This window comes from Crinia signifera, chromosome 6 (genome assembly GCF_055691185.1).
Source record: "Crinia signifera chromosome 6, ASM5569118v1, whole genome shotgun sequence".
Taxonomy (NCBI): Eukaryota; Metazoa; Chordata; class Amphibia; order Anura; family Myobatrachidae; genus Crinia; species Crinia signifera.
Window position 1 is genome coordinate 258,878,572 of NC_139222.1, and position 26,944 is coordinate 258,905,515.

The following is a 26,944-nucleotide window of genomic DNA, read 5'->3' on the forward strand; positions in this document are numbered from 1 at the left end:
CGGCTTTTCGGCTGAGGGGGCGTGGCTAAATAGCAATGTTTCCTGCTATTTATGATCACTGGTTCCATAGGTGTGTGCACATAGGGCCTGGACTTGTCTCAGTTAGCAAAATGACCGGTGCTGGCATTCCAATGAGATTGTCACAGTGAGCAAGTCACTTGTCTCCACCCTAAGGAGCTAAAGTCTCCACCCCCAAGTAATTGTCTCCACCCCCAAGGAGCTAAAGAAGGAGCAGTGCATTAAGTCCTACATGTGCTACAATAAGTGCACCGTCCGGTTCTATTTGGCAAAATATGAATAGGGTGGCAGTACTGTGTAGCATAATGTGATCATTGGTACCTAAGGAGATGAATTTAGAGGGATTGATGGGAGATATGATGTTGTAGGGGCAATTGGGTGGGACATGTTATGGGGTAGATTGGGGGGAACACTATATTGGGGAGATGGGGGAACACGATTAGAGTTATACGCCCCTGAGAGGTGCTAGATACACTCCAGGGTGCTTAGTATACCTCTCTAGATATCTTTCGGCAATGGAATAAGACTATACTGCCATGTAACACCTTCTCGTGAATAAATACAGTATAATATATTATGCAGCTCTCAATTAAAACATTCAGTAACAATATTTTAACCACTTTCCTGTAAAAATAAAATCTGCGTTCACAGCACTAACCCAAATAACGTTTGTTAATACTGATGGAGTAATAGGAATGATATGTGCTTATATCAATAGACATGGAGGATAAAGGGTTCAGGGTGACACAGAGTGATACCGCTTTCAGACTGCAAATGCAGGGTCGCACAACCAGGACTTTGAAACAGTTCGACCCAGCATGGGTGCTCTGTTCACATCGCATCAGGTTGTGACACTCATTTTTCTTATAAACTATAATACGTCTCAAAAAAGAGACATATTCACACCACAACAGAGGCATTCACTATGGGCGAGTCTTGTTTATGCTCTGACACCAGCCGGCCTTGCAGTCACTTCGATTGTCTCCATGTTTGGACAGCCATTTTTTCTTTTACTTGCTGCACTAGCCTCCCTTATGTCGTAGATGACAACTTAAGATCAGCAGCCACCAGCCTTGTGGAGAGGGCAATAGGAATGGTGGCAGCGGTGCCAAATACAGATAGGGAGAGGGGTCAGGGGAGCACATGGGGAAAAGGGGTCAGAGGAGAATATGGAGAGGTGAGCGGAATAACATATGACCCAGAGGTACAGTTAGATAGGTGGGGGTCAGAGTCATGCTTCAGGGAGGTCAGAGGCACATATGGAGAGGGGAGATAATAGGCACACATTGGGAGGTAGGGGGCATTCACAGGGAGGGGTTAAAGGCACAATTGGGGAGGCAGTGTTCATGGGCACTCATGTGGATGGAGGGCAGAGATACAATGGCATCTGTAGATAATTATGGGGAGGGGTGGGCAGAGGCACTCATGGAGAGGGGGGACGGTGGAGGCAGTGGTACATATGGGCAGGGGAGATGATAGGTGCATATGGGGAGGCAGGAGGAAGAGGCACACTGGGTAAAAAGGAGGGTGAATCTGAGGTCTGACTCGGGTTGCTGTGCAGTGTGAACAGGTAACCCGGGTCAGGCGATCTGGGTCTAGTTCACACTAAAGGGAAGAGGCAGCTCCCGCCAGCTCCAAATGCTGCCTCCTACCCCACCCCCTGATGACGCGCCGCTGCTCCACCAGCTGACATCAGCGACCTGGCTTATTTTCTGAGGGACCTTGCATCGCAAATGCTGGGTCGCTCCTGGGACGGTCCCGTGTCCAAATCCCTGGCATTTGCAATGTGAAAGGGGTATTACTCCTCTCCTGGTGCATACGTGCATGTCACATATGTATATAGTAGAATATATGGTACTCTTTACTTAGATGGGCGCCAGCGATTGAAATCGCGGGCGTCGGGGGTAAAAATCGCGGTCATCGCGGGTAAATCGGGATGCCCGCGATGCCCGCGATGACCGCGATTTTCCCATAGGGAACAATGTTAAAAAGGCTGATTGACCGCGATTTTACTGTTAAATGCCTCAATGGACACGATTTGGCCATAGGAATCAATGTTAAATGGGCCACAGAGCCCATTAACCCTTAAATGTCCCCCCCAATTTTTAACGCCACCCCACGATCCACGCCAACCCGAAGCGTGGCGAGCGCAGCGAGCCCGCGAGGGGCGGCGGTACGCGTCCTCCGACCTTTTCATGCCCTACTATCCACTAGGGCGTGGAGTGAGAATAGAATAGTGTGGCGAGCGCAGCGAGCCACCGAGCCCGAAGCGTGGCGAGCGCAGCGAGCCCCGCGAGGGGACGCGGATACCTTCACAGGTAGACGCGTCCCCTCGCGGGCTTCACAGGTGTCGGCGTCGCCACGGACACCTGTGAAGCCCGCGAGGGGACGCGTATAACTGTGAAGGTATCCGCGTCCCCTCGCGGCGCTCGCTGCGCTCGCCACGCTTCGGGCTCGGTGGCTCGCTGCGCTCGCCACACTATTCTATTCTCACTCCACGCCCTAGTGGATAGTAGGGCATGAAAAGGTCGGAGGACGCGTACCGCCGCCCCTCGCGGGCTCGCTGCGCTCGCCACGCTTCGGGTTGGCGTGGATCGTGGGGTGGCGTTAAAAATTGGGGGGGACATTTAAGGGTTAATGGGCTCTGTGGCCCATTTAACATTGATTCCTATGGCCAAATCGGGTCCATTGAGCCATTTAACAGTAAAATCGGGTCCATCGCGCCTTTTAACATTGATTCCTATGGTAAATCGGGAGCATCGCGTCGCGGGCATCGCGGGTACATTTATGGCCAGCCGCGACGCGACCGACACGATTTCCATGTTTAACATGGGTTTCAATGGGAAATCGCGTCGGTCGCGTCGGTCGCGTCGCGGCCAGACATAAATGTACCCGCGATGCCCGCGACGGGCGCCCATCTAAGTAAAGAGTACCGAATATATTTATAATATTATACTTAGAATTGTATATTATGGTTATAATTTGATCATTTGTGCTGGTTAATATTTCTCTCTCTAATAGAAGGTTGACTGTAATCAGTGTTACATTTTGTTGCACTGTATCTGCCTTTTTTATACAGCGTGGACACGTTCCCCTCATGCTGTGCACTGGAACCTGCTCGCAGCAATTATAATTTTTGGGGATTTTTTTACAACCCTAATCTAATAAATGAGGGGGGCGTTGGGAATATCATGTGAAACATCACAAAGGTCAAGAAAAATAAAAAATAAAAACAATCCAACCACATCTGGATGTAACGTAAGACGCAATGTTATAGAATGTATCCCTACATTTTCATACCTTGGATCCAGGATTTAAGTGACCGTGGTCACAAAGAGCTGACACTTCTACTACTTGGCAGTCTGGCAGGATTTCACGAGCTGTCAGAATGCTTAGAGTATAAGCTGGCTCTAGTCACGGCTGACAGTCATTTGGCTCTTGTGTGTCAGTTTCTGTGGCCAGACAGAGAAATCAGTTCATCTACATAGGGAAAATAGCACATGTATTCCCTGCCCTAAACAATTCGGACTATAGGGTGTTGTGTTACATGGGTTCCCTTTCATATGCTGACAACATACTCAGCCCTGACCCATAAGTAACATTTGTTACTCGGGTGATCAAGCTCATGTGGTGAAATCGCGTTCCTAGCATCAGATGCATTTCTGCCGGGGAAGCTGACACTCCGAGACAAATCTACAGCGCTCCCTGACTGTGCGGGCAGCCAGCGCATCTCAGCCCTGCAATGCATATGTAACAAGGCTGACCTAAAGGTGCTCATACACTAGTCCAATTTGGGCCGATTTCACCCGACCCTGACTTATCTGACCGGAAAATCGGGCCAAATCGGATGTGTTTGACATCCCCCTCGGGTCTGATGCGCAGTCCTGTGCGGATTGAACCTGCTGCCTATCTGACCTCCGACTTGGCCCCTCTCCCGGCGGCGGGGAACATAGTCACATGCGATACGCAGTAGTGTATGGCCACCTTAATGCTGCAGACAGGCCAAGACATCCGCACACAGGCCCTTATTCTGTATAACTCGCAAAGGCAGATTCCTTCTCAAATGGACAAAACCATGTGCACTGCAGGTGGGGCAGATGTAACTTGTGCAGAGAGAATTAGATTTTGGTGGGGTTTTACTTCAAAGTGAGATCTATATTGCAGTGTAAAAATAAAGCAGTCCTTATTTTCCTTGCACAGAAACAAAATCTCTCTGCACATGATACATCTGCCCCCCCCCCCCCCCTGCAGTGCACATGGTTTTTTTCCATTTGGGAAGTAATTTGCCTTTGCAACTGAACCAGAATACCCCCCTCCCCCCCCCCCCCCCCCCCCACCGTCTCTCCATCAGTGTGTCCGTCTCCTCCTCTCACCTCCTGCCCACTCCACGAAGATGGGAGGCAGCAGAGGGAGATGTGAACTTCGACGGTGTACTGCCTTTCCAGTTCTCTCCAAATAATGTGCGTCATACACTGGTTGTTTTATATATACTGTATATTGTGGCGTTGCCTTTTTGCTACTTAGCATTATTTGGTAGGAACTTTGTTCTTTGAATTTTGTGTGACAAGATATTTCTGTAAACGGTAGATAGCCACTATACTGAAGATATCTTTATGATAAATGATTTAAAACATAAGCACTGTGAATGCAGGGATAGTCCTACTGAGGACATGATGATATTTAGGTTTCTGACTATTTGATATATGAACACCAGGTACTTGTGGAGTATCACGGCTCCCACGACCTGCATCGTATGCAGATCGTATGCTAAAAATCGCATCGCATCGCATCGCATGTGGCATACGATGGCATACGATGCGATGTTTTACCGATTTTTGACTATTTTAGCTCAAAAATCGTATGCCATCGCATAACATCGTATGCCATATGTAGTGGCATACGATGTCATACGATGCGATACGATTAAAGTAGTGAAATGCCCCCAAATGCCATTTTTCATAGTGCACCACCCCCACTATCAACGTCAACCCGAAGCGTGGCGAGCGCAGCGAGCCCACGAGGGGCGGCGGTACGCGTCCTACGACCTTTTCATACCCCCACTATCCACGTCGGCGTGGAGTTGAGAATAGAATAGTGTGGCGAGCGCAGTGAGCCACCGAGCCCGAAGCGTGGCGAGCGCAGCGAGCCCCGCGAGGGGACGCGGATACCTTCACAGCTATACGCGTCTCCTCGCGGGCTTTACAGGTATCCGCGTCCCCTCGCGGGGCTCGCTGCGCTCGCCACGCTTCGGGCTCGGTGGCTCGCTGCGCTCGCCACACTATTCTATTCTCAACTCCACGCCGACGTGGATAGTGGGGGTATGAAAAGGTCGTAGGACGCATACCGCCGCCCCTCGAGGGCTCGCTGCGCTCGCCACGCTTCGGGTTGACGTTGATAGTGGGGGTGGTGCACTATGAAAAATGGCATTTGGGGGCATTTCACTACTTTAATACACATTTCAATGCATTCTGATGCATTTCAGTGCAAAATCGGGTGCCATCGCATCGCATCGGATGCCATCGTATGGCATCCGATGCGATCGCATACGATTTTTGAGCTAAAATGGCTCAAAAATCGGTAAAACATCGTATCGCATCGATGGCATACAATGCCATGCGATGTTTTACCGATTTTTCACCATTTTTGCTAAAAAATCGGTAAAACATCGTATCGCATCGTATGACATCGTATGCCACTACATATGGCATACGATGTTATCCGATGTTTTACCGATTTTTGACCATTTTTGCTCAAAAATCGGTAAAACATCGTATCGCATCGTATGACATCGTATGCCACTACATATGGCATACGATGCCATGCGATGGCATACGATTTTTGAGCAAAAATGCTCAAAAATCGGTAAAACATCGTATCGCATCGTATGACATCGTATGCCACTACATATGGCATACGATGCCATGCGATGGCATACGATTTTTGAGCAAAAATGCTCAAAAATCGTTAAAACATCGCATCGCATCGTATGCCATCGTATGCCACTACATATGGCATGCGATGGGAGCCGTGATACTCCACAAGTACCGAACACCATGTTACATATATTCCTAAAATTTGTTTTTTTGTAAGCTAACTATATAATTGTTATATCATCAATAATTAAAAAAAGTATAGTAATAAAGGTTAAGTTTTAGATTGATAATATCACAATTTATAACAGTGTGTCTCCACAAAAGATATCCCCCTTTTTGTACAGCTGATTGCAATTAACTGTATGTATTTCTGACCACAAGTAACATATCCTCGTAATGTCAGCTTCACAAAACTGGGCCTCAGGGACTAGTTGTCTTGTCCAATGGTCACAAGGTGCCAACAGTAGGATTGGAATTCAGGGTTTGGTTTGCCAAAGGAGTACTTAAGCTGAGACTTGGCTCCTTTGTCTGTCATCACCCTTCAAATGTTTTACCTTATGGATATTAGTTCATTCTGGGCTGGATGTATGAATGGTTTCCTGAAAATTCAGATTCATCCTTCGTTGGCTGGTGTGCAGGTACACTTACCTTCCAGGACAGCTACTCCCATGAACAGTGGTGCCGAGAGGAGGGGGGCGAGAACTAATTACCTGGGCCAGGGCTTGTTGGAAAGGCCCCTGACCATGCTATTTAGTGCAACAATCTCCTCTGCTTGGAGGAGGGGGGGGGGGAGCGATTGTACTGGTTGTGCCCTCCTGATGGATCTGTGCATGGTTGATTGACCCATGATTAAGTTGGCACTGGTCCAAGACGCACAAATAGTATTTTTTTTTTTTTGCATTTTTTAAAAATAAGGGGCATGGTCACACCTCCATGTTTAGGCCACACCCCTGACTTTTATCACAACCTGGGCAATCTCTGTATTGCTCTGAGACTATATGTACTGTATGCACAATCTGCAGCTTGGCTCTGCTTTTAGCAAAATAAAGCCCATTTTGCACTATGCAGCCTCATAGAATTCTATGGTGTATACTGTGCAGCTGACAGGGCCTAAATCAGGGGCGGATCTAGACTTTTCTTCTAGGGGGGGGGGGGGGGGGGCGATTTACTGCTTAATCTGGACCCTCCCCTCTTCAGTCTCAACTCCTCCCCTTCCCAGTCCTGACTCCTGCCCTTTTCAGTCCCAACTCCTCCCCTTCCCTGTCCCGTCCCCTCCCACTGTCACCACTATGAGGAAGTCAGCACACAGCCGCCTCTTTTATATACAGCAATAGATCCCACAAACGAATGGGAAGACCAGCACCAGTCCAATGAAAGAATGAAAAATGGTTTATTGTCACGGAGGACACATCATAATAGGCATGTAATCATGTCAGCACAACAGAACACCCAGCAGGCTATACTTAGCAATCATCAGGCTGTAGTGAGTGTAATGGCATCGTCTCCTCGACGGCCGTTTCGGTGCCTCTGCACCTTCTCAAGAGGGGTGATCTTTTATATACAGAATATGCAAAACAGTAGTTTTTACACATTTTTAACATTGCTCTGTGGCATATAGGGGCTGATGTATCAAGCAGTGAAAACAGTGGAGATGTGGACCAATGGAGAAGTTGCCCATAGCAACAACCAGTTTATAGAATGTATTTTAAAGCTGATTGGTTCTCCCTTTGCCCACTTCTACACTGGTTTCACTACTTGATACAATAACCTCATTAGCTGAATGATTGGAAACATACAGGGCCCGCTCCGTATGACCTCCTCTCTGTGATGTATGGATAGAACTTTTTATTTTTTCTAAAGTTTATATTGGAGTTTTACCAAGCCTCCGAAACAAGACAAGTGGATGAGTTGAGCATTGGTTCCAAAAAAAGTGGTCCTCAAGCTACCCCAACAGCCAAGGTTTTAGGCTTGTACACAGATGTTATAATCAAGCTGACTGAGGTATTAATTAAGTCACCTGTGCAAAAGCATGGTTATCCTTAAAAACTGGACTTGCGGAGCCTCGAAGACCACATTTGGGAACCATTGTTTTAGCTATCATTTATCTAGTACACATAACTTTACCTATTTGGCCGCTACAGTACCATTTTTTCCCTGCCTTTACCGGCCAAAAAAGGGCTTTGTACCAGTTTTCTGGCTCGCCATTTAAAATATAGCAAAGGGGATGTGTCCACGCCCACTTTACCTGTGTTCATGCCCCCTTTCTGAGTTTCTACTGGTTTTTGCCCTTCACATGTTGGAGGGTATGAGTACATTAGATAAAATCAAAAGCAAGATTCAAATTGGTTGCTATGGGCACCTTCGCTTAGTTACCTACCATTTAAATCTCCTCACTGGAAGAATGCTGGAGCAGAAACTTTGCTGCCAATTCGGGGGCGGGTCTGGTCTGTCAGTCACTAGGCCCCATTCCCCAAAATGCAATGGTTTGCAGGTCTGGGGCTAAGTGATCCAAATAATATCTAATAACTACTGTTTGGTTGATAAATGCCATTACAGTAGATGATATAATTGCGAGCATCTGTCTCCTATTAGTATTTGGATGAGAAGAAGCAGAGCTGTGTATCATTATTGGGGATCATTCCCTTCGCTTCATCCACAGATCTGTGTTGCTATAAAACCAGCAGGGCACCTTTAACAACAGCCCCCTTTTTACAATCATTAAGATCAATGGTTTTTATACGTTTTAGGGAGGAGAAAACATTTTCTAGTGCAGAATTTTGTTTCCATCTCTGCACAAAAAAATATAAAAAAAAATAAAAGAAAAAAAATTCCAACATTAACATGGCATTTTTTGTGGCATTTCATCGTAGGGCTGCATATTTTCTCTAGGGTTAGAAAACTGTATCCTATTAATCTTATCCTTTCTCCCTTTGTTCTAAAGCACCGGGCTCTTTGTGAGTACAGGATTAAGTGTATATTTCGCTTTGTAATTAACAGTTCAGTAATTAGAAACTTACAGTAATACTGGGAATAGTTCCAGCCACCACATGCTGAGTGTATCCGCTGCCAGGATTAGTTGAAACCACCCACGCTCTCTGCTGCTTTCTACTTTGTTAAATAAAAGTGACAAAGCTATCTCTTATTTATTGCTGCACTTAAGTCTGCGAGATGAATACTTCTGTCTTGCTCTCCTGTCTTTCAACGTGATCTATGGAGCTGACTGTTTTTCATGTTTTGTCTTTTGCCTTTTTTAATATATTTTTGACGACTCGAACAGTTTGTGTGTAGTTTACTGTCAGGAAATGGAGTGGTATAGTCCTCAGAAATGGAAATGCATGGATTCCGTGACGCAGTAGACTTAGGGATGACTGTTGCATTAATTATAATATAGGACACCCAATTTGCATATTAGTGATTTTATATTACAGGCATCTCTTATCCGGATATCTGTTATCCAAATTATTCTGAAAACCATCATTTCCGGCACTACTGGGGACATGATATGTAACTGGCACTACCGGGGACATCTGATACTGGCTCTACTGGGGACATGATATGTAACTGGCACTACCGGGGACATCTGTAACTGGCATTACTGAGCCTGTGATATGTAACTAGCACTACTGGGGACATGATATGTAACTGGCACTACTAGGGACATCTGTAACTGGCATTACTGAGCCTATGATATGTAACTAGCACTACTGGGGACATGATATGTAACTGGCACTACTAGGGACATCTGTAACTGGCATTACTGAGCCTATGATATGTAACTAGCACTACTGGGGACTGATATGTAACTGGCACTACTAGGGACATCTGTAACTGGCATTACTGAGCCTATGATATGTAACTAGCACTACTGGGGACATGATATGTAACTGGCACTACTAGGGACATCTGTAACTGGCATTACTGAGCCTATGATATGTAACTAGCACTACTGGGGACATGATATGTAACTAGCACTACTAGGGACATCTGTAACTGGCATTACTGAGCCTATGATATGTAACTAGCACTACTGGGGACATGATATGTAACTGGCACTACCGGGGACATCTGTAACTGGCTCTACTGGGGACATGATATGTAACTGGCACTACCGGGGACATCTGTAAATGGCATTACTGAGCCTATGATATTTAACTAGCACTACTGGGGACATGATATGTAACTGGCACTGCTTGGGACATCTGTAACTGGCATTACTGAGCCTATGATATGTAACTAGTAATACTGGGGACATGATATGTAACTGGCACTACCGGGGACATCTGAAACTGGCTCTACTGGGGACATGATATGTAACTGGCACTACCGGGGACATCTGAAACTGGCTCTACTGGGGAAATGATATGTAACTGGCACTACCGGGGACATCTGTAACTGGCATTACTGAGCCTATGATATTTAACTAGCACTACTGGGGACATGATATGTAACTGGCACTACTTGGGACATCTGTAACTGGCATTACTGAGCCTATGATATGTAACTAGTAATACTGGGGACATGATATGTAACTGGCACTACCGGGGACATCTGAAACTGGCTCTACTGGGGACATGATATGTAACTGGCACTACCGGGGACATCTGTAACTGGCATTACTGAGCCTGTGATATGTAACTAGCACTATTGGGGACATGATATGTAACTGGCACTACTGGGGATATCTGTAACTGACACTACTGGGGACATTTGTAACTGGAACTACTGGGGACATCTGTAACTGGCACTACTAGGGACATCTGTAACTGGCATTACTGAGCCTATGATATGTAACTAGCACTACTGGGGACATGATATGTAACTGGCACTACCGGGGACATCTGTAACTGGCTCTACTGGGGACATTATATGTAACTGGCACTACTAGGGACATCTGTAACTGGTATTACTGAGCCTATGATATGTAACTAGCACTACTGGGGACATGATATGTAACTGGCACTACCGGGGACATCTGAAACTGGCTCTACTGGGGACATGATATGTAACTGGCACTACCGGGGACATCTGTAACTGGCATTACTGAGCCTATGATATTTAACTAGCACTACTGGGGACATGATATGTAACTGGCACTACTTGGGACATCTGTAACTGGCATTACTGAGCCTATGATATGTAACTAGTAATACTGGGGACATGATATGTAACTGGCACTACCGGGGACATCTGAAACTGGCTCTACTGGGGACATGATATGTAACTGGCACTACCGGGGACATCTGTAACTGGCATTACTGAGCCTGTGATATGTAACTAGCACTATTGGGGACATGATATGTAACTGGCACTACTGAGGATATCTGTAACTGACACTACTGGGGACATTTGTAACTGGAACTACTGGGGACATCTGTAACTGGCACTACTAGGGACATCTGTAACTGGCATTACTGAGCCTATGATATGTAACTAGCACTACTGGGGACATGATATGTAACTGGCACTACCGGGGACATCTGTAACTGGCTCTACTGGGGACATTATATGTAACTGGCACTACTAGGGACATCTGTAACTGGCATTACTGAGCCTATGATATGTAACTAGCACTACTGGGGACATGATATGTAACTGGCAGTACCGGGGACATCTGAAACTGGCTCTATTGGGGACATTATACAGTATGTAACTGGCACTACTAGGGACATCTGTAACTGGCACTACTGAGCCTATGATATGTAACTGGCACTACTGGGGACATCTGTAACTGGCTCTACTGGGGACATTATATGTAACTGGCAATACTAGGGACATCTGTAACTGGCATTACTGAGCCTATGATATGTAACTGTCACTACTGGGGACATCTGAAACTGGCTCTACTGGGGACATGATATGTAACTGGCACTACTAGGGACATCTGAAACTGGCACTACTGAGCCTATGATATGTAACTGGCACTACTGAGGACATCTGTATGCAAATAAACATTGCTTAAATAAGGTGCAAGCAAATATGGGCGATGTTAACCCCTTCAGTGGTGGAATAAAAAAAAAAAAGAAAAACATCTCCTTGGGTGTGTTTTTAAATTACCCGGAGTGCAGGGGGACTTGCTGAGGGGGATCGGATGGGGATCACCAGCATCAGCACTGATGTTAAACATCAGTTTAACATCAGCGCTGTTAAGCATCAGTTAAGCCCGCCCCCTGGCCAATAGGATCCCAGAGGTGCATACGGAACCCGGAGGTGCATAAGAAATAAAATCGAACCCATGATCACGACTTCCATCTCAAGCAAGTGACATATACAGGATGCTTTGAATGCTGGTACATCTTTATTTGAATTACAAATTGTCAATTCTTTTCTATTCTAGCGAACGATGGTGACTACTGGCGGCTCCTGAACCCGGGAGAGTATGCAGTCACAGCCCGGGCAGAAGGGTTCACCCTCTCCACCAAGAACTGTGCTGTGGGATATGAAATGAGACCCACGCGCTGCGACTTCGTCCTCGCCAAGTCCAACTTGGCACGTATCAAGGAGATCATGGAAAGGTTTGGAAAGCAGCCAGCGAGCATGTCCCTCCGGCGCAGGAGAATCCGGGTTAGGCCGGGACATCATACTTAAAATGTGTCCAGACTTTGGATGCTTAATCAAGATGAGAAGATATGGTGGACACTTGTCATTTCCGTAAGAGTAGGGAGATTTGACCCAAAGTTAAGCTGAGTATAGACAGGAGCTTCTTAAGACTGTTTGCATTAAGGCTTTTTGCAGTGACATCTTGTGACGTTTGGCTATCTTATACACTACAGCAATTTCTACCCATGGGACTTCTCAGCTTGTTCCTCACCACCCCTGGAGCTGCTCACTACATAAACTTCCGCTCCACTATTTGGGCCTTCAGACACACTTGACCTTGTGCTTAGAACTTTAGTACAAGTTGGGTGCATGAAATTAATTTCATATAGAGGTTTCTTAGACACCACAGTGGCCCTTGGTTAGACTGGTAGGCTCCTTACATCAAGATCTTATATCCTGAAATACTATGTGCTGCTGTGCACATTCTGATGATCTGACTAGGAAGAGGTGGACATCAACTACAAGAATGGAAAACTCTGGAAAAGCTTTTAGTTATTTCTAAGATACTACATATCATTGTTCTGGGCTGTATCTGGGGAAAAGGCCAATGTAAAGTCCCACACAGAAAACAGAACCTTCTTTTATAGCAGTGGAGAAGAAGACTGAACGCTGAATGGAAAATAAGACCACAAGACACCTCTAAGCATTAATATTAAACACATAATCCTGGGGATGCCATATCTGCACCTTCAGTGTTAGTATGTTTTCAATGGCTTTTAATTGTGCCCGCCATGTGCTTATTCTTCCTTTACGTGACATTTAATATGTTTAGTCTTCATGCTATAAAGTGATACCATAAACCCTGGCTGCTGGAGATCTTCACTAACGAAATTCTAAGGTGGTTTATTTTGCGCTATACTAAAATATGCAGTATCTTACTAGTAAGCCCGCTCGAAAGCTAATGCTTCGAAAGCTAGTCTGCTACCTTGTGATTGCCTCTGTGTTTGTGCATGTGTGAGAGAGAAAGAGATGTAGTTTCACTCCCTGCCAACAGCTAGCAGTGTTTCAGAGACACACAAATGGACACTAAACATATATATATATATATATATATATATATATATATATATATGATATTTGGTATCTATCTCTTATATATTTAGCCAGATCTGACCCTCATCCCCTCTGTGTATAACGTTCCTGCCCAGCGTTCTACACAAACCCGCCCCCCCTAGGTAAAAGACCAGTGTTATACACACCACCACCCCCTTGACATCACCTCCCCCGCCCAGCCAGGGCTACAGTACACGCCCACCATCCACCATGGTGTAGGTGAGCGGCAAAACCCCCCCGCACCCCCCCTCCCGCGATTCTCGGACCTTCGCACCCCCCTCCCGCGATTCGCGCCCCCTCCTGCAATTCACGGACCCCCACAACCCCCCTCCCGCAATTCACGGAACCCCACACCCCCCCCATTCCGCGATTCACACCCCTCCCTTGATTCACGGCCCCACCCCACGCCCCCTCCCGCGATTCACAGCACCCACAAATGTCACTGTACCCTCCACACTATCAATGTACATCTTACTCTGTAACCGCTTTTTAATTAAACAAAACAATACACACCCCTTCCACATCATATGCTCTCTATTTAACACATTTCACCTATAACTCAAGTTGCAATATAGGCCATCTTTCATACAATTCTAACCAGATTTCACACAATACAAACGTTCACAAATTAAGGGGGCGCAGCCCCTTACGCCGGTGTGAAGAGTGCCCGTAGGGCGCGATGAATCGCCTAGTATATATATAAAAGGCTAACTGCCCCTCACTTCTATAAGATGAAGTACTGCCACTGACCACTGACCACTAGAGGCCACTCAATTGACCAAATCGCTCCTTTGTGTGCTAAAAGTGGTCATAACAGAAAGTGAAAGCAGTTTTTGCAGGGACACTGATCTGTTTCGAACTTGCTAGATATGGAGACATGGAGTTGTGAAGACAAAGATTGGAGGCAGGGGCAGGTAGGGACTGGGGTGAGGTGGAGAGTTTGTGGGCTAACAAAAACGGTCACAGCTCAAAGTGAAGTGCATTTCAGAAGCCGTCGTTTTGACGGGCTTTTAACTAGTCTAAAGGTGCCCATACACTGCTGCGATGTCTGGCAGCAGTGTACAGACACCCGATACCCTGCGAGCCACTTGGGAGCTTCCTGGACGGCAGGGATGCATGCGATCCATCACAATTTGTTGCATGCCTCCCTGCTTCCCGCCCGTCTCGCTGCCAGGAGGGAGGTCCAAGGTCAGGTGGTCGAACGGCCAGCATTTCCAATCACCCGACACAGGTCCGCGCATCGGACCTGAGGATGCATCAACCTGATTTGGGTGCCGATTTGACAGTCCGATTCGTGAGAATCGGCCCAAATCGGCTCAGTGTATGGGGGCTTTTAGAAATAAAGGTGCTTAAAATGATACAGTTTCTCAGATAGGGAGGGTTATTAAGTATTATTGTGAGACTTTTGCCATCACTTAGAACACTGGGCACTGGCAGCATCACCATTGCTGGATCACGGACCCTGCATCTGACTAGGAGGACTCCTGGAAGGGTCACCCTGTGGACAGTAGTGCAGTTATATTACTGATCGGTGCATCATTGCAGCTGTGCACTACCGCTGGTTACCCCGCCTCCTTCAGTCATGTCACATGTTTGAGAGAGGGGCCAGCACAGGGTGCTGGAGAACAATGCTCGCTGGCTATCCCACCCCTTTCAGTGACATCATGTTTTGGGGGAGAGGCCGGCACAGGATGCTGGAGAACACTACTTTAGCGCCCTGGCTAATTGGGATGAGTCTAACTCATCAAATGGCTGAGTTTGTGTAATTCCATAGAAACCAGTATTACTACTAATGTGAGTTTCTGTATAACTAATACAAGGCTCCCTGTGGCTTCAAGGAGGATTATTGTTATTATCTTTATCCTTTATTTATATGGCACCACAAGGGTTCCGAAGTGCCCAGTTACAGAGTACACATAATCAAAACAGGAAAACAGTGACTTGCAGTTGAAGATAATACAGGACAAGTACAGTGCAAATGATTATAGGAACATCAGCCGATTACTGCAACATAAGTATCCAAGTGGCAGCAAACAGCGAGCTCTGGTGCAGTCGAAGACTACTGAAGTAAGAACGGAGAAGCACATGAGGTAAGAGGTCCCTGCTCGTGAGAGCTTACATTCTATAAGAAGGAGGGGCAGACAGACAGGGGTGACACCGGAGGGGTAGATACAGGGCGAGGAACAGAAGGTTAGGAGGACAGTTTGCTGGGTTTGGTGAAGAAGTGGGTCTCAAGAGCACATTTGAAGTTCTGTATAGAAGTAGAGAGTCTGAGGGGAGAGGTAGAGAATTCCAGAGTAAGGGAGCAGCACATGAAAAATCTTGGAGGTAGGAGTGGGAGTAGGTAATAAGTCGGCTGGAGAGCCGACGGGTGTTAGCCGAGCGAAGGGGACGAGTGGGAGTGTAAAGGGATATAAGGTCAGGATGCTTCAATGCCCAATGTTTTTCCACCAGTAGTACAGTATCTGTGCTATTACCAGTGCCATGGCAGGCCTTAATTCTCCATACACATGACTCTAGGGCTCTGTGGCCCATTTAACATTGTTTCCTATGGACAAATCGCGGGCATTGAGGCATTGAACACAAAAATCGCATCCATTGAAACTTTTAACATTGATCCCTATGGGAAATCGCGATTTTTTACCCCCGATGACCGCGATGCCAATCGCGGGCGCCGTGCTAGGTAAAGAGTACCGAATATACAAACTCACACACAGTTAGGGCCATGGTGGGAATCAAACCCATGACCTCAGTGCTGTAAGGCAGTACTGCTAACCATTACACCATCCATACTGCCATGTATGGCCATCTGACCCCCCCACCCCCCCTGAACCACGCGGAACCTTCCCTGGCAGAAGGAACACATGCGATACATTGCATGCAGTCCTTTCACATGCGATGTATCGCATGCAATCCCTCCGCCAGGAGGGGGCCGAGTCAGAGATTTGATGAGCAGCAGGTCCAACCTCCGGCTCCAGTCCGATGCACACGGGACCACACAGCTGACCTGAGGGGGATGCAAACACATCCAATTTGGGCTGATTTCTATGGCCAATCCGTCAGGATCAGTTGAAATCGGCACAAATCGGGGTGGGGGGGCTGCCCAGACAGGACAAGGCCTCCCTACATGTCGGATCCTTGAACATATTTTCTGTGCCCCCCTTCCCCCTCAATGGTCTGGACTGCATTATCCGGAATGCACTACGCAATGCAACCACAGTTCACGATCATGCGCACTGGTACATGGACAGATCTGCGAAAATCGCACTCTGGGATTTTGCAGATCTACGAGGCTAGTTGAATTAGCCCCATTATACAGAACAAAATATCAATCAAGCCTGTGTAGTAATAATAATGATGGTTATTAATCCTCTATCCAAAGCAGTAGCCGTCTTTCATTCCCCCCCACCAAAATGCTGCTGAATCGGTTTCCTTCTACTCATTTACATACTGAAGCCATTGCCCTTTAATGCAAAGAGGTAACGAGATTGAAACGGGAATAGAGTAAAGCATTTATTTAAAAATTGTTTATAATCAATATCAATATATATAATCGTATTTTCATACTGCGGACTCAGGATATGATAATCCTAATGAGTGCACTTGGGGAACGCTGCCAAACTGGCATCACCAATCGATTATTCATCGATGGTGAGAGATGCTGTAACATTTCACCATGCACTTTTACCAGCGAAACCCAAGGAACCAGTAGTAATGTATTGGTTCCTCCTGGCTGGTAGAGTTAGCAGAGTGTAAGCAGCAGCTGCTCGGATTTCAGTGGGAACGCACACCCCCTCCTGTGGAATAACTCTCAGCAGATGTGCTGGCAGCAGCTCGCCCCTAGTGTGGAACTAATCCGGTTCCTATGCTGGAGCGAGAACAGACATTCAATGTCTTGAGTTAACCTCTTGGTGGTTAGATATTCGGGGAAAGGGATCACAAACAGAACAGCGGGGAATGGAGGTAATTGCAGACTTCCATACCACAATTCTCACGGTAGATTAGGAGATGAGACCTTTCTGGATTAGAAAATAAAATATTGTGGAATAGATGTTAGCCAAGTAACACTTCAGGGTTGTACAGAAGCAGGATGGAACGGTTGTGTAGATAACGAGGGAAACACATTATTCTCAGAGAGATTCTCGCAGCTTGTCCGTAATAGTCCGAAACAGAATCATTTTAGGCGACCACAAAGAAATAGGCCAAACCTGTCCTTTGGCCCAAGACTATATCAACCATTCCAATAAATTGGTAGGTTGGAGCTGATTATAGTTGTTACGAACAACACTTCCACTTGTACACTTCAGGTTTCCTAAATCTACGCTCTAGTCCAGACATTCCCAACCTCGGTCCTTAAGGCACACTGGGCGGGATGTATTAATATACATCGCCGCCCTTCGCGTAACAGCCGTCGCGATGCTGCCGCATATGTACTAACATATGCGGCTAGCATCGGGTTGCGGTGACGGAGACCCCCGCGATACCTGTGATGTGGTCTGCGGGGGTCTCCGTCACCTCCCGGCGGCTGCCAGTGTCCCCCTGCGTCTCCTCCTCCCCCCTGCAGCCGTATGTCCTCCCGGCTGTGACACCTGCTGGGGGAGGAGGAGATCAAAGGAGGACGGGAGGGGGGGGGCGCGCGGGCGGACGGCGGGCGGCGAAAGAAGCCCATAGGCTTCTATAGGGTATCGCCACCCAGAGAGGTGGGGCAGCGGGGTATTAATACATAGGGAAATGCAGTAAAACGGATGTTTTACCGCATTTTCCTGTTAGTACATCCCACCCACTAACAGTCCAGGCTTCAGCATAGGTGTTTATATCAAAATAGCTGAAGTGTTAACCCCTTGAGTGGTATGTTTTGCTGGGGCAGGACAAACCTACCAGGGCAGGGACATGCCCCCACCCCCTCCCCCCACCCCCATCGCTCCCCCATACTGTTGCCCCCCCCCTCATCTCTGCTCCGGCGATCATAAGCCGGAGCTCCCCTGCCACTGCCCTAGCTGCCATTCACATCAATGACCAAGTAGCAGGCTTGGGGATGTTCGGGGCAGCACGGAAGGACCAGTGCCCGAGCTCCCAAGCCACGACCGAACATCCCCGAGCCACGACCAAACATCCCCGAGCCTGTCGCCTGCTCACTGCAACTAATGGTAACTGGGGCAGTGGCAGGGGAGCTCAAGGTGTACGATCGCTGGAGCAGAGGGGCGAGGGGGAGCTACTACTGTGGGGGGAGGAGGGGGTGCCTGGAGAGGTGATGCGCCAGTCACTCAACTGTGGCCACATTAGTCAGATCTGACCGTTTTGTGCTCCAGCTGAGCAGCCAGATCATATTTGGCCCTCCTAGTGCCGACCCTCCCGCCCCCGTCTGGGGCGCTGAGATGCCTTGCACCGGCCCTGGTAAGGACATCCCCGCAGTTTCCGACGTATTCTATGTACCGAGTGTCGGAAAGTCTGAAAATTGTCTGAAACGGCAGCGGATTGTTGGAAAATGGACGGAAATTCGACAATCCGTGGCCATTTCCGACAAAACAGATCCGACAGCCTTCAAGGCTGTCGGTAATGGCGTCATTGAATAGGTGAGTGACGATATTTCCCCTGTCGGGAAATATTGGCAAATATTGAATACCACCCATAATATATAGGTAAGTTAGTGAATTTACAAATAAACATTAATTAAATAATTAATTAATTGTAAATTTCTCCATTGTGAGACGAATAAAGGAATTCTATCTATCTGATTTAGGCTTCAATAAAATAAAGACGACAAAGAAGATTAACAAATTTGTTGATGCTGTTACGAGCCGCCTCTGAAGGGTCGGTGTTATTCATATTCTGTTTGTACTTTATATGTTTCCCCTGGATCAGTACTCCAAGTTTTGCTGATCCACCATGCACACCTTGGTCTTGGGTGTGGCTGCCTGCCAGGCCTCTGGGTATTTAGGTATCCTCCCAGCTTTGAGAACCTGCCGGTTATAGTTCTGTTTAAAGCCCCGTACACACGGGGGAGATATATTGCTCAGCCATATATAGCTGACCAATATATGGCCGAGCAATGTATTGCTCAGTTTCTCCTTTTCATCAGCGACCAGAGATGGTCGCTGATGAAAAAGAAACTGCCGGGGGGAGCCCGGCAGTGGTAATCAGCTGGTCGCAGGAGCATGTTCCTGCGACCAGCGATCATTACAGGGGTAAAAACGGGAGTGCGCACCCGGCGATATATATATATATCGCCGGTGCACACTCCCATCGTGGGCAATATGGTCGCTTAGCGACCATATTTCCCGCGATATTACACAAAATCGCCCCCTTGTGTACGCACCTTATGTCTTGTCAGAGTTTTGTTTAAGCCTTGTCTGAGTCTGGTGAAAGTCTTGTCATAGTCCTAAGTATTCCAGCAAGTACTCCTGCCGGGTGTCCTGTGAAATCCTGCCTGTGTCAGGGAACCATTGCTGCAGTCTATGAGACTCTGCATGAACACAGACCCTGTCTGACAGAGATAAGTGCTGGTTTTTCCACCTTCAGTATTCAGCTGATCCCTGTTAGAGTTGGCCACATCCACTGTACTCATTTTGGTGCCAAGAAGGGTGATATATATATATATATATATATATATATATATATATATATATATAAAGCCTACGACCAGCATTTGTCCCTTTCTTATAAGGTTATATTTTGCATTACTATAACTGGAGTTCGTGTTTTTGTTTCTCAGTTCCATACAAGTGAATGGAGAGCTGTTTTGGGAACATACCTAAATCCTAGGTACAGTATTGCATGCAATACTGCAGCTACCACCTGTCAGGGAGCCCACGGGCTTGCCGCTGGTTGGGATCGCATACCTTACATCAAATGCGCTCCTTTTTGCATACGATTTATCATATGCAATGCCATTGAATGCCAGAGGATCTGACAAATCCTTGTGGCATATACAAAGTAAGAAAAAAGAAATCAGTTCTGCTGGGATGCACTCCTCATCCACGTGATCCTACAGGATCAAAAACAATTTTTTAATAATATCTTTATTAACACACAATTTAAAGGTAAAAGACCATCCGTTACTTTATTATTATCGGTCAATTGTATTAATTGTAGGTGACCTGATATTGAGTCCCTGTGTCAGGGATATTGATGGCGAAGTATTAAAAACAAAGTAATGAATAAAGATTAGAGAAGAAAATCAAGAAGATTAAAATCGGTAAACTGTTATTATTGATAAGGTTTATTCTGTCACTTCTTTGATAAGTGACAGTAAGATTATACATGTGTACACTGTAAAATAAATGATTTGAAGCTGTTCAGTGTACAGTATTTTATGCCATTTCCACATTCATAGTGTTGATATGGCTTATAGGATGAATGTTGCGTTTATTCACGTTTTTTTACACAAACTGTTGCAATGTTTTAATATTGTCCTTCAAGTGGGGTAACCAAAATTGTATGTATCTGATCGATTATTAGGGCAGTATTATTTTGTGCCCAGTCAGTGGTATTAGTGGTATATTGAGATGCTTTATTTAGTGTATAACCACTTTGTTCTCCATAAATTTTTACCCAGCCTGACAATCAGATATTAGTACTAGGACAGCAGGGAGATCTTCCCTCGTGAGGGTGTAATTGGTGTCTCTACTGCATCTGCAACAATTGTGTTAATATTATATTGCATCAATGTGCATATACACGGCAAAATAACTGACACATATAATTCAGCTTTTATAGCAATGATAGAGCAGCTTGGGCAGCAGGCATAGGAGGCACCTTCCCAGCCTGAGTATGTATTCCCTTAGGCTGACTGTATGCCCCGGCTTTTAGTACATAACCAATCTGCCGGAGTCTTACTTTTGCATACACTGTTGCAATTTTTAATATTAACCTCCAAATGGGATAATTGAATGTATGTCCGACTGATTATAAAGGGCAGTGTTATTTTATTTATAGGTGTAATAAGGTGCTGTCTTAGATGTATCACAGCTTGATTTTGCACATATAATTACCCAACAGTCAGATATATATACTGAGATGGCAGAGAGATCTTCACTAGTGATGATATAACTAGTGTCTCTACTGCATCTGCAACAGTTGTATAAATGTTATAATGTATCGATATGCATATGTGCAATACCGCGACTGACACATATGGTCAGTACTTGTAGCGGTTTGGACTATAGCGACTTAGGCAGCGGGCGTCAGAGGCACCTTCCCAGCCTGGGTAAGTATTCCCTTCGGCTGACTGTATGCGCTGGCTTCTAGTACAGAGCTGAGCTGCCGGAGTCTTTTATGTCAGATCTCCGTGTGCTCAGTGCAGTTCGTGGGATATATTCCCTTATAGTGACTGCCTGTACTCGCGTGTTAGACACGCTGGCTGCCAACAGTGCTAATTCTCCTGCCCCACTGCGAACTATTCTAATACATATTGCAGCATTACAAAGATATTAATAAATGCACATTCAACCGTGATCTGCCCTGTATGCGCTGGCTTCCAGTACAAAGCTGAGGTACCGGAGTCTTTTATGTTAGACCTCCGTTGCTCAGTGCAGTTCGTGGTCAGGGGATATGTTCCCTTATGGTAACTGCATGTATTCGCGTGTTAATCACGCTGGCTGCCGACAGCGCTAATTCTCATGCCTCTCTGCAATCTATTCTAATACATATTACAGCATCACACAGGTATTAATAAATAACAGTTTACAGCAATGCCAATGCGCATTTCGCTGTCTTTAAGCTTTGTCAAGGCTTAATCTAAGTGTCACTTAGATTAAGCCTTGACAAAGCTTAAAGACAGCGAAATGCGCATTGGCATTGCTGTAAACTGTTATTTATTAATACCTGTGTGATGCTGTAATATGTATTAGAATAGATTGCAGAGAGGCATGAGAATTAGCGCTGTCGGCAGCCAGCGTGATTAACACACGAATACATGCAGTTACCATAAGGGAACATATCCCCTGACCACGAACTGCACTGAGCAACGGAGGTCTAACATAAAAGACTCCGGTACCTCAGCTTTGTACTGGAAGCCAGCGCATACAGGGCAGATCACGGTTGAATGTGCATTTATTAATATCTTTGTAATGCTGCAATATGTATTAGAATAGTTCGCAGTGGGGCAGGAGAATTAGCACTGTTGGCAGCCAGCGTGTCTAACACGCGAGTACAGGCAGTCACTATAAGGGAATATATCCCACGAACTGCACTGAGCACACGGAGATCTGACATAAAAGACTCCGGCAGCTCAGCTCTGTACTAGAAGCCAGCGCATACAGTCAGCCGAAGGGAATACTTACCCAGGCTGGGAAGGTGCCTCTGACGCCCGCTGCCTAAGTCGCTATAGTCCAAACCGCTACAAGTACTGACCATATGTGTCAGTCGCGGTATTGCACATATGCATATCGATACATTATAACATTTATACAACTGTTGCAGATGCAGTAGAGACACTAGTTATATCATCACTAGTGAAGATCTCTCTGCCATCTCAGTATATATATCTGACTGTTGGGTAATTATATGTGCAAAATCAAGCTGTGATACATCTAAGACAGCACCTTATTACACCTATAAATAAAATAACACTGCCCTTTATAATCAGTCGGACATACATTCAATTATCCCATTTGGAGGTTAATATTAAAAATTGCAACAGTGTATGCAAAAGTAAGACTCCGGCAGATTGGTTATGTACTAAAAGCCGGGGCATACAGTCAGCCTAAGGGAATACATACTCAGGCTGGGAAGGTGCCTCCTATGCCTGCTGCCCAAGCTGCTCTATCATTGCTATAAAAGCTGAATTATATGTGTCAGTTATTTTGCCGTGTATATGCACATTGATGCAATATAATATTAACACAATTGTTGCAGATGCAGTAGAGACACCAATTACACCCTCACGAGGGAAGATCTCCCTGCTGTCCTAGTACTAATATCTGATTGTCAGGCTGGGTAAAAATTTATGGAGAACAAAGTGGTTATACACTAAATAAAGCATCTCAATATACCACTAATACCACTGACTGGGCACAAAATAATACTGCCCTAATAATCGATCAGATACATACAATTTTGGTTACCCCACTTGAAGGACAATATTAAAACATTGCAACAGTTTGTGTAAAAAAACGTGAATAAACGCAACATTCATCCTATAAGCCATATCAACACTATGAATGTGGAAATGGCATAAAATACTGTACACTGAACAGCTTCAAATCATTTATTTTACAGTGTACACAGGTATAATCTTACTGTCACTTATCAAAGAAGTGACAGAATAAACCTTATCAATAATAACAGTTTACCGATTTTAATCTTCTTGATTTTCTTCTCTAATCTTTATTCATTACTTTGTTTTTAATACTTCGCCATCAATATCCCTGACACAGGGACTCAATATCAGGTCACCTACAATTAATACAATTGACCGATAATAATAAAGTAACGGATGGTCTTTTACCTTTAAATTGTGTGTTAATAAAGATATTATTAAAAAATTGTTTTTGATCCTGTAGGATCACGTGGATGAGGAGTGCATCCCAGCAGAACTGATTTCTTTTTTCTTACTTTGTATAATTCATATTCTTAAATCAGTCGATAGCACCCACAATCTGAGAGGAATATTATATATAAAAATCCTCTCTGTTTTGAACAGAAATTGTACATCCACGATATTATACTTCGAGTACATCACTTGGTGCGGGTCAATTTGTCTGTGTTTGTGTGTAAATCCTTGTGGCAGCCATGGTGTTTTCCTTATCCGACCCGATGCATACGGGACATCGCATCGGATCTGGAGGTAAGGGCACATACACATTATGCGATATTGTGCACAATTGATACGGTTTAGCTCTTTTCAGTACAGTACGATATTATATAATTTGAACTAAGGATTTCTTGTAAGATGCACCGTCCCATGCATTTTAGGAGACATCGTCTGTTAAGGTGCCCATACACTAGTAAGATTTATCTGCAGATCTGGCTGGTTGGAACAAAAACATGGTTATGGATTAGTGACAGTTTGTCAGTTTTCCAGCATTTCTAAGCAAATGGTCAACTGTCATTTTCTCTCATTCATAACCATGTTTTTGTTCCAACCAGACAGATCTGCAGATAAATCTGTGTGTGTATGTCCACCTTTAGGCCTGCATGCAGGCTTGATGGTAATATACCCATAGTTACCTCCCCTCCTGCATTCTGCAGGAGACTCCCTGAAATAGCAGCAATCTCCCTCTCTCCCTCATTAGTCTAGCAATCTCTCTCATTTTACCTAGCCCACATTACACTGTTACATTTTTGGGGAAAAAGGAATGAGAGATAGATACATTTACATTGAATGATCAGCACCGTTTTCAAGCAGTTTACCAAGTATAGTATCTCTTTCTAACTACTTTGGGGCTCATCTACATTTGGATATGTCATTTTAAAAGATTCCTCTCCAATGTAGCAGTACACGCCCACAATTCGAGGTACCACATTCACAAACTTTTTTTCACAATCTCTCCATATATGGAATAGACACACCCTTTGCAGGGGTGCCGAGAGGGGGGGAGCAGGTACTAATTACCCTGGCCCAGGCTTGCTGGAGGGGCCTAGCGGGGGCCTGGTCCGACACCCCCCTTCCCACTCCGTCTCTCCCAGGCAGCTGCAGCACACAACTACAGCATATGCTGCTGCTGCTGAGGTGGGTGGGGGGAGGGGGCAATAACACCCCCTCCCCATGACTTTGTTTTTCACCCACCTTAACATTCTTTGGGCCTCCTGTTATTAGGCAATGCCCAGGGGTTAAAGTGGGGGGGAACTGGGTGGAACTGAGTTCCAGCACCTCTAATGGTAGGGGGAACTCAGTTCCACCTCTACCACAGCTCTGCACAGTAATTCCAACAGAAAAGCCTGTCCCAGCAGCTCCCTTTTCTGGCACGGCATGTATGATGTAATGCCCCACGACTGCTAAAGTGAAGATCAGAGGAAAGGAAGCTGCTAGAGGGACAGAGACATATATGTGCATAAAGGGTACTTACTCTGGACATTTTGTGTATGGGGTACTGCTGCTATGGGTATTATGTGTATAAGCAATACTACTGTGGGCATTAAGTGTAAGGGGAAACTATTGTGTGGCATAAAGGTATTAGGGGCACTTCTGTGTAACATAACTTGAATAAGGGACACTACTGTTTGTCATAACAAGAATAAGGGGCACTACTTTTTGCTGTAATATGAGCAGGGTCACTACATGTGGTGTAATGTGAATATGATTGTGCTACTGTGTGGCATAATTTGAATTGGGGGTTTTATTGTGAGACCACTGTCCCTTTATAAAGAATGGGAGGTATGGCTCAAATTTTATAGTTTGCAGGGGGTGCCAAAAATCCTGGCAATGGCCAGGGCTCCACTTTTTGGGAGGAGGGGGGAGGGCAGTGGCAGGAGAAGAGAGTTCCACCACCTCTCCAGGACCACTTTAAGCCCTGGCAATGCCCCAAAATTTTACCAGGGCCCTGCATTCCTCTCGGCGGCCCTGACCCTTTGGGTGGAGCATGACACACCCCCTCAATGGGGCGACTTGAAAATTTCTACTACCAACTATAATCTCCCTGAAACTAGTTTTTAAAAAGTAGGCAAGTATGAATATACCGGGTAATAATCTGCACATATTCCAAAACTTATTTTATGATCTTACAGTATGTCACATACAGTAGTTTGTACATAAGATGTCACAGGTCTAGGAGATAAAGAGACATTGTATACAGTATCTTCTCTTATTCCACCGTTCCATGATGCAATTTTGTTTGCAATTCAATTCCGATTCGATTGAGTTGAATCGGGATCGAAATGAACGGCAACCAAAACGTATTCAATTTGGATTATATAGTACAGATCTGTACTATATAGTCTTGCCTGCATGGTCTATTTTTCAATTTAATTTCGACGCTGCGGAGCCATGCGTTGGGATCAAAATGGCATCGAATGCGGCTGAAAAAAAACATTCGATTTGATTCGGTTTTACTTATATAAGCAAAATTCAATAGAAAAAAAGACCAAATCGAACTGTGTCTACAGGGCATAATGTGTACCTAGCCTAAGCTAAAACACATACGATATGGTATTTTTCACACAATTGATTGGCCCTGTGGGTCAAAATTGTGTGAAAAAGGGCTGTATGGTAGAAGTATGAGGCCACCTTTCAGAGCGCATTAAGGCCCACAATCCTGCACTATATTATGTCACTTTTGAATCTTGGCCAAAAATATCCAGTCTTCCGTCCACTAAGCTTTACACAATGGGGTGTATTTAATGCTTTTTGCAAGCTGTCACAGCAAGCACACGCCGTTTCCCCCTCGCTAGGTTTTTGTAGCGAAGGGAAAACCATTTGCGGCCGCTAAAACAGCGAGGCTCGTGGCTAAATGCAGACGGCTCCC

The 26,944-nt window shown here is 45.6% G+C and overlaps 1 protein-coding gene across 1 annotated transcript in view; it reads left to right on the forward strand.

Moving 5' to 3' along the window:
* The window catches only part of CPXM2 (carboxypeptidase X, M14 family member 2), a 108,789-nt gene extending 95,496 nt beyond the window's left edge, over positions 1–13,293 (forward strand). Inside the window, exon 15 of the mRNA XM_083149428.1 lies at positions 12,226–13,293. Coding sequence (XP_083005554.1) covers positions 12,226–12,476 — 251 coding nt within the window. The 3' untranslated portion in view covers positions 12,477–13,293. The remainder of the gene's footprint in view (positions 1–12,225) is intronic.
* Positions 13,294–26,944: the final 13,651 nt, after the last annotated feature.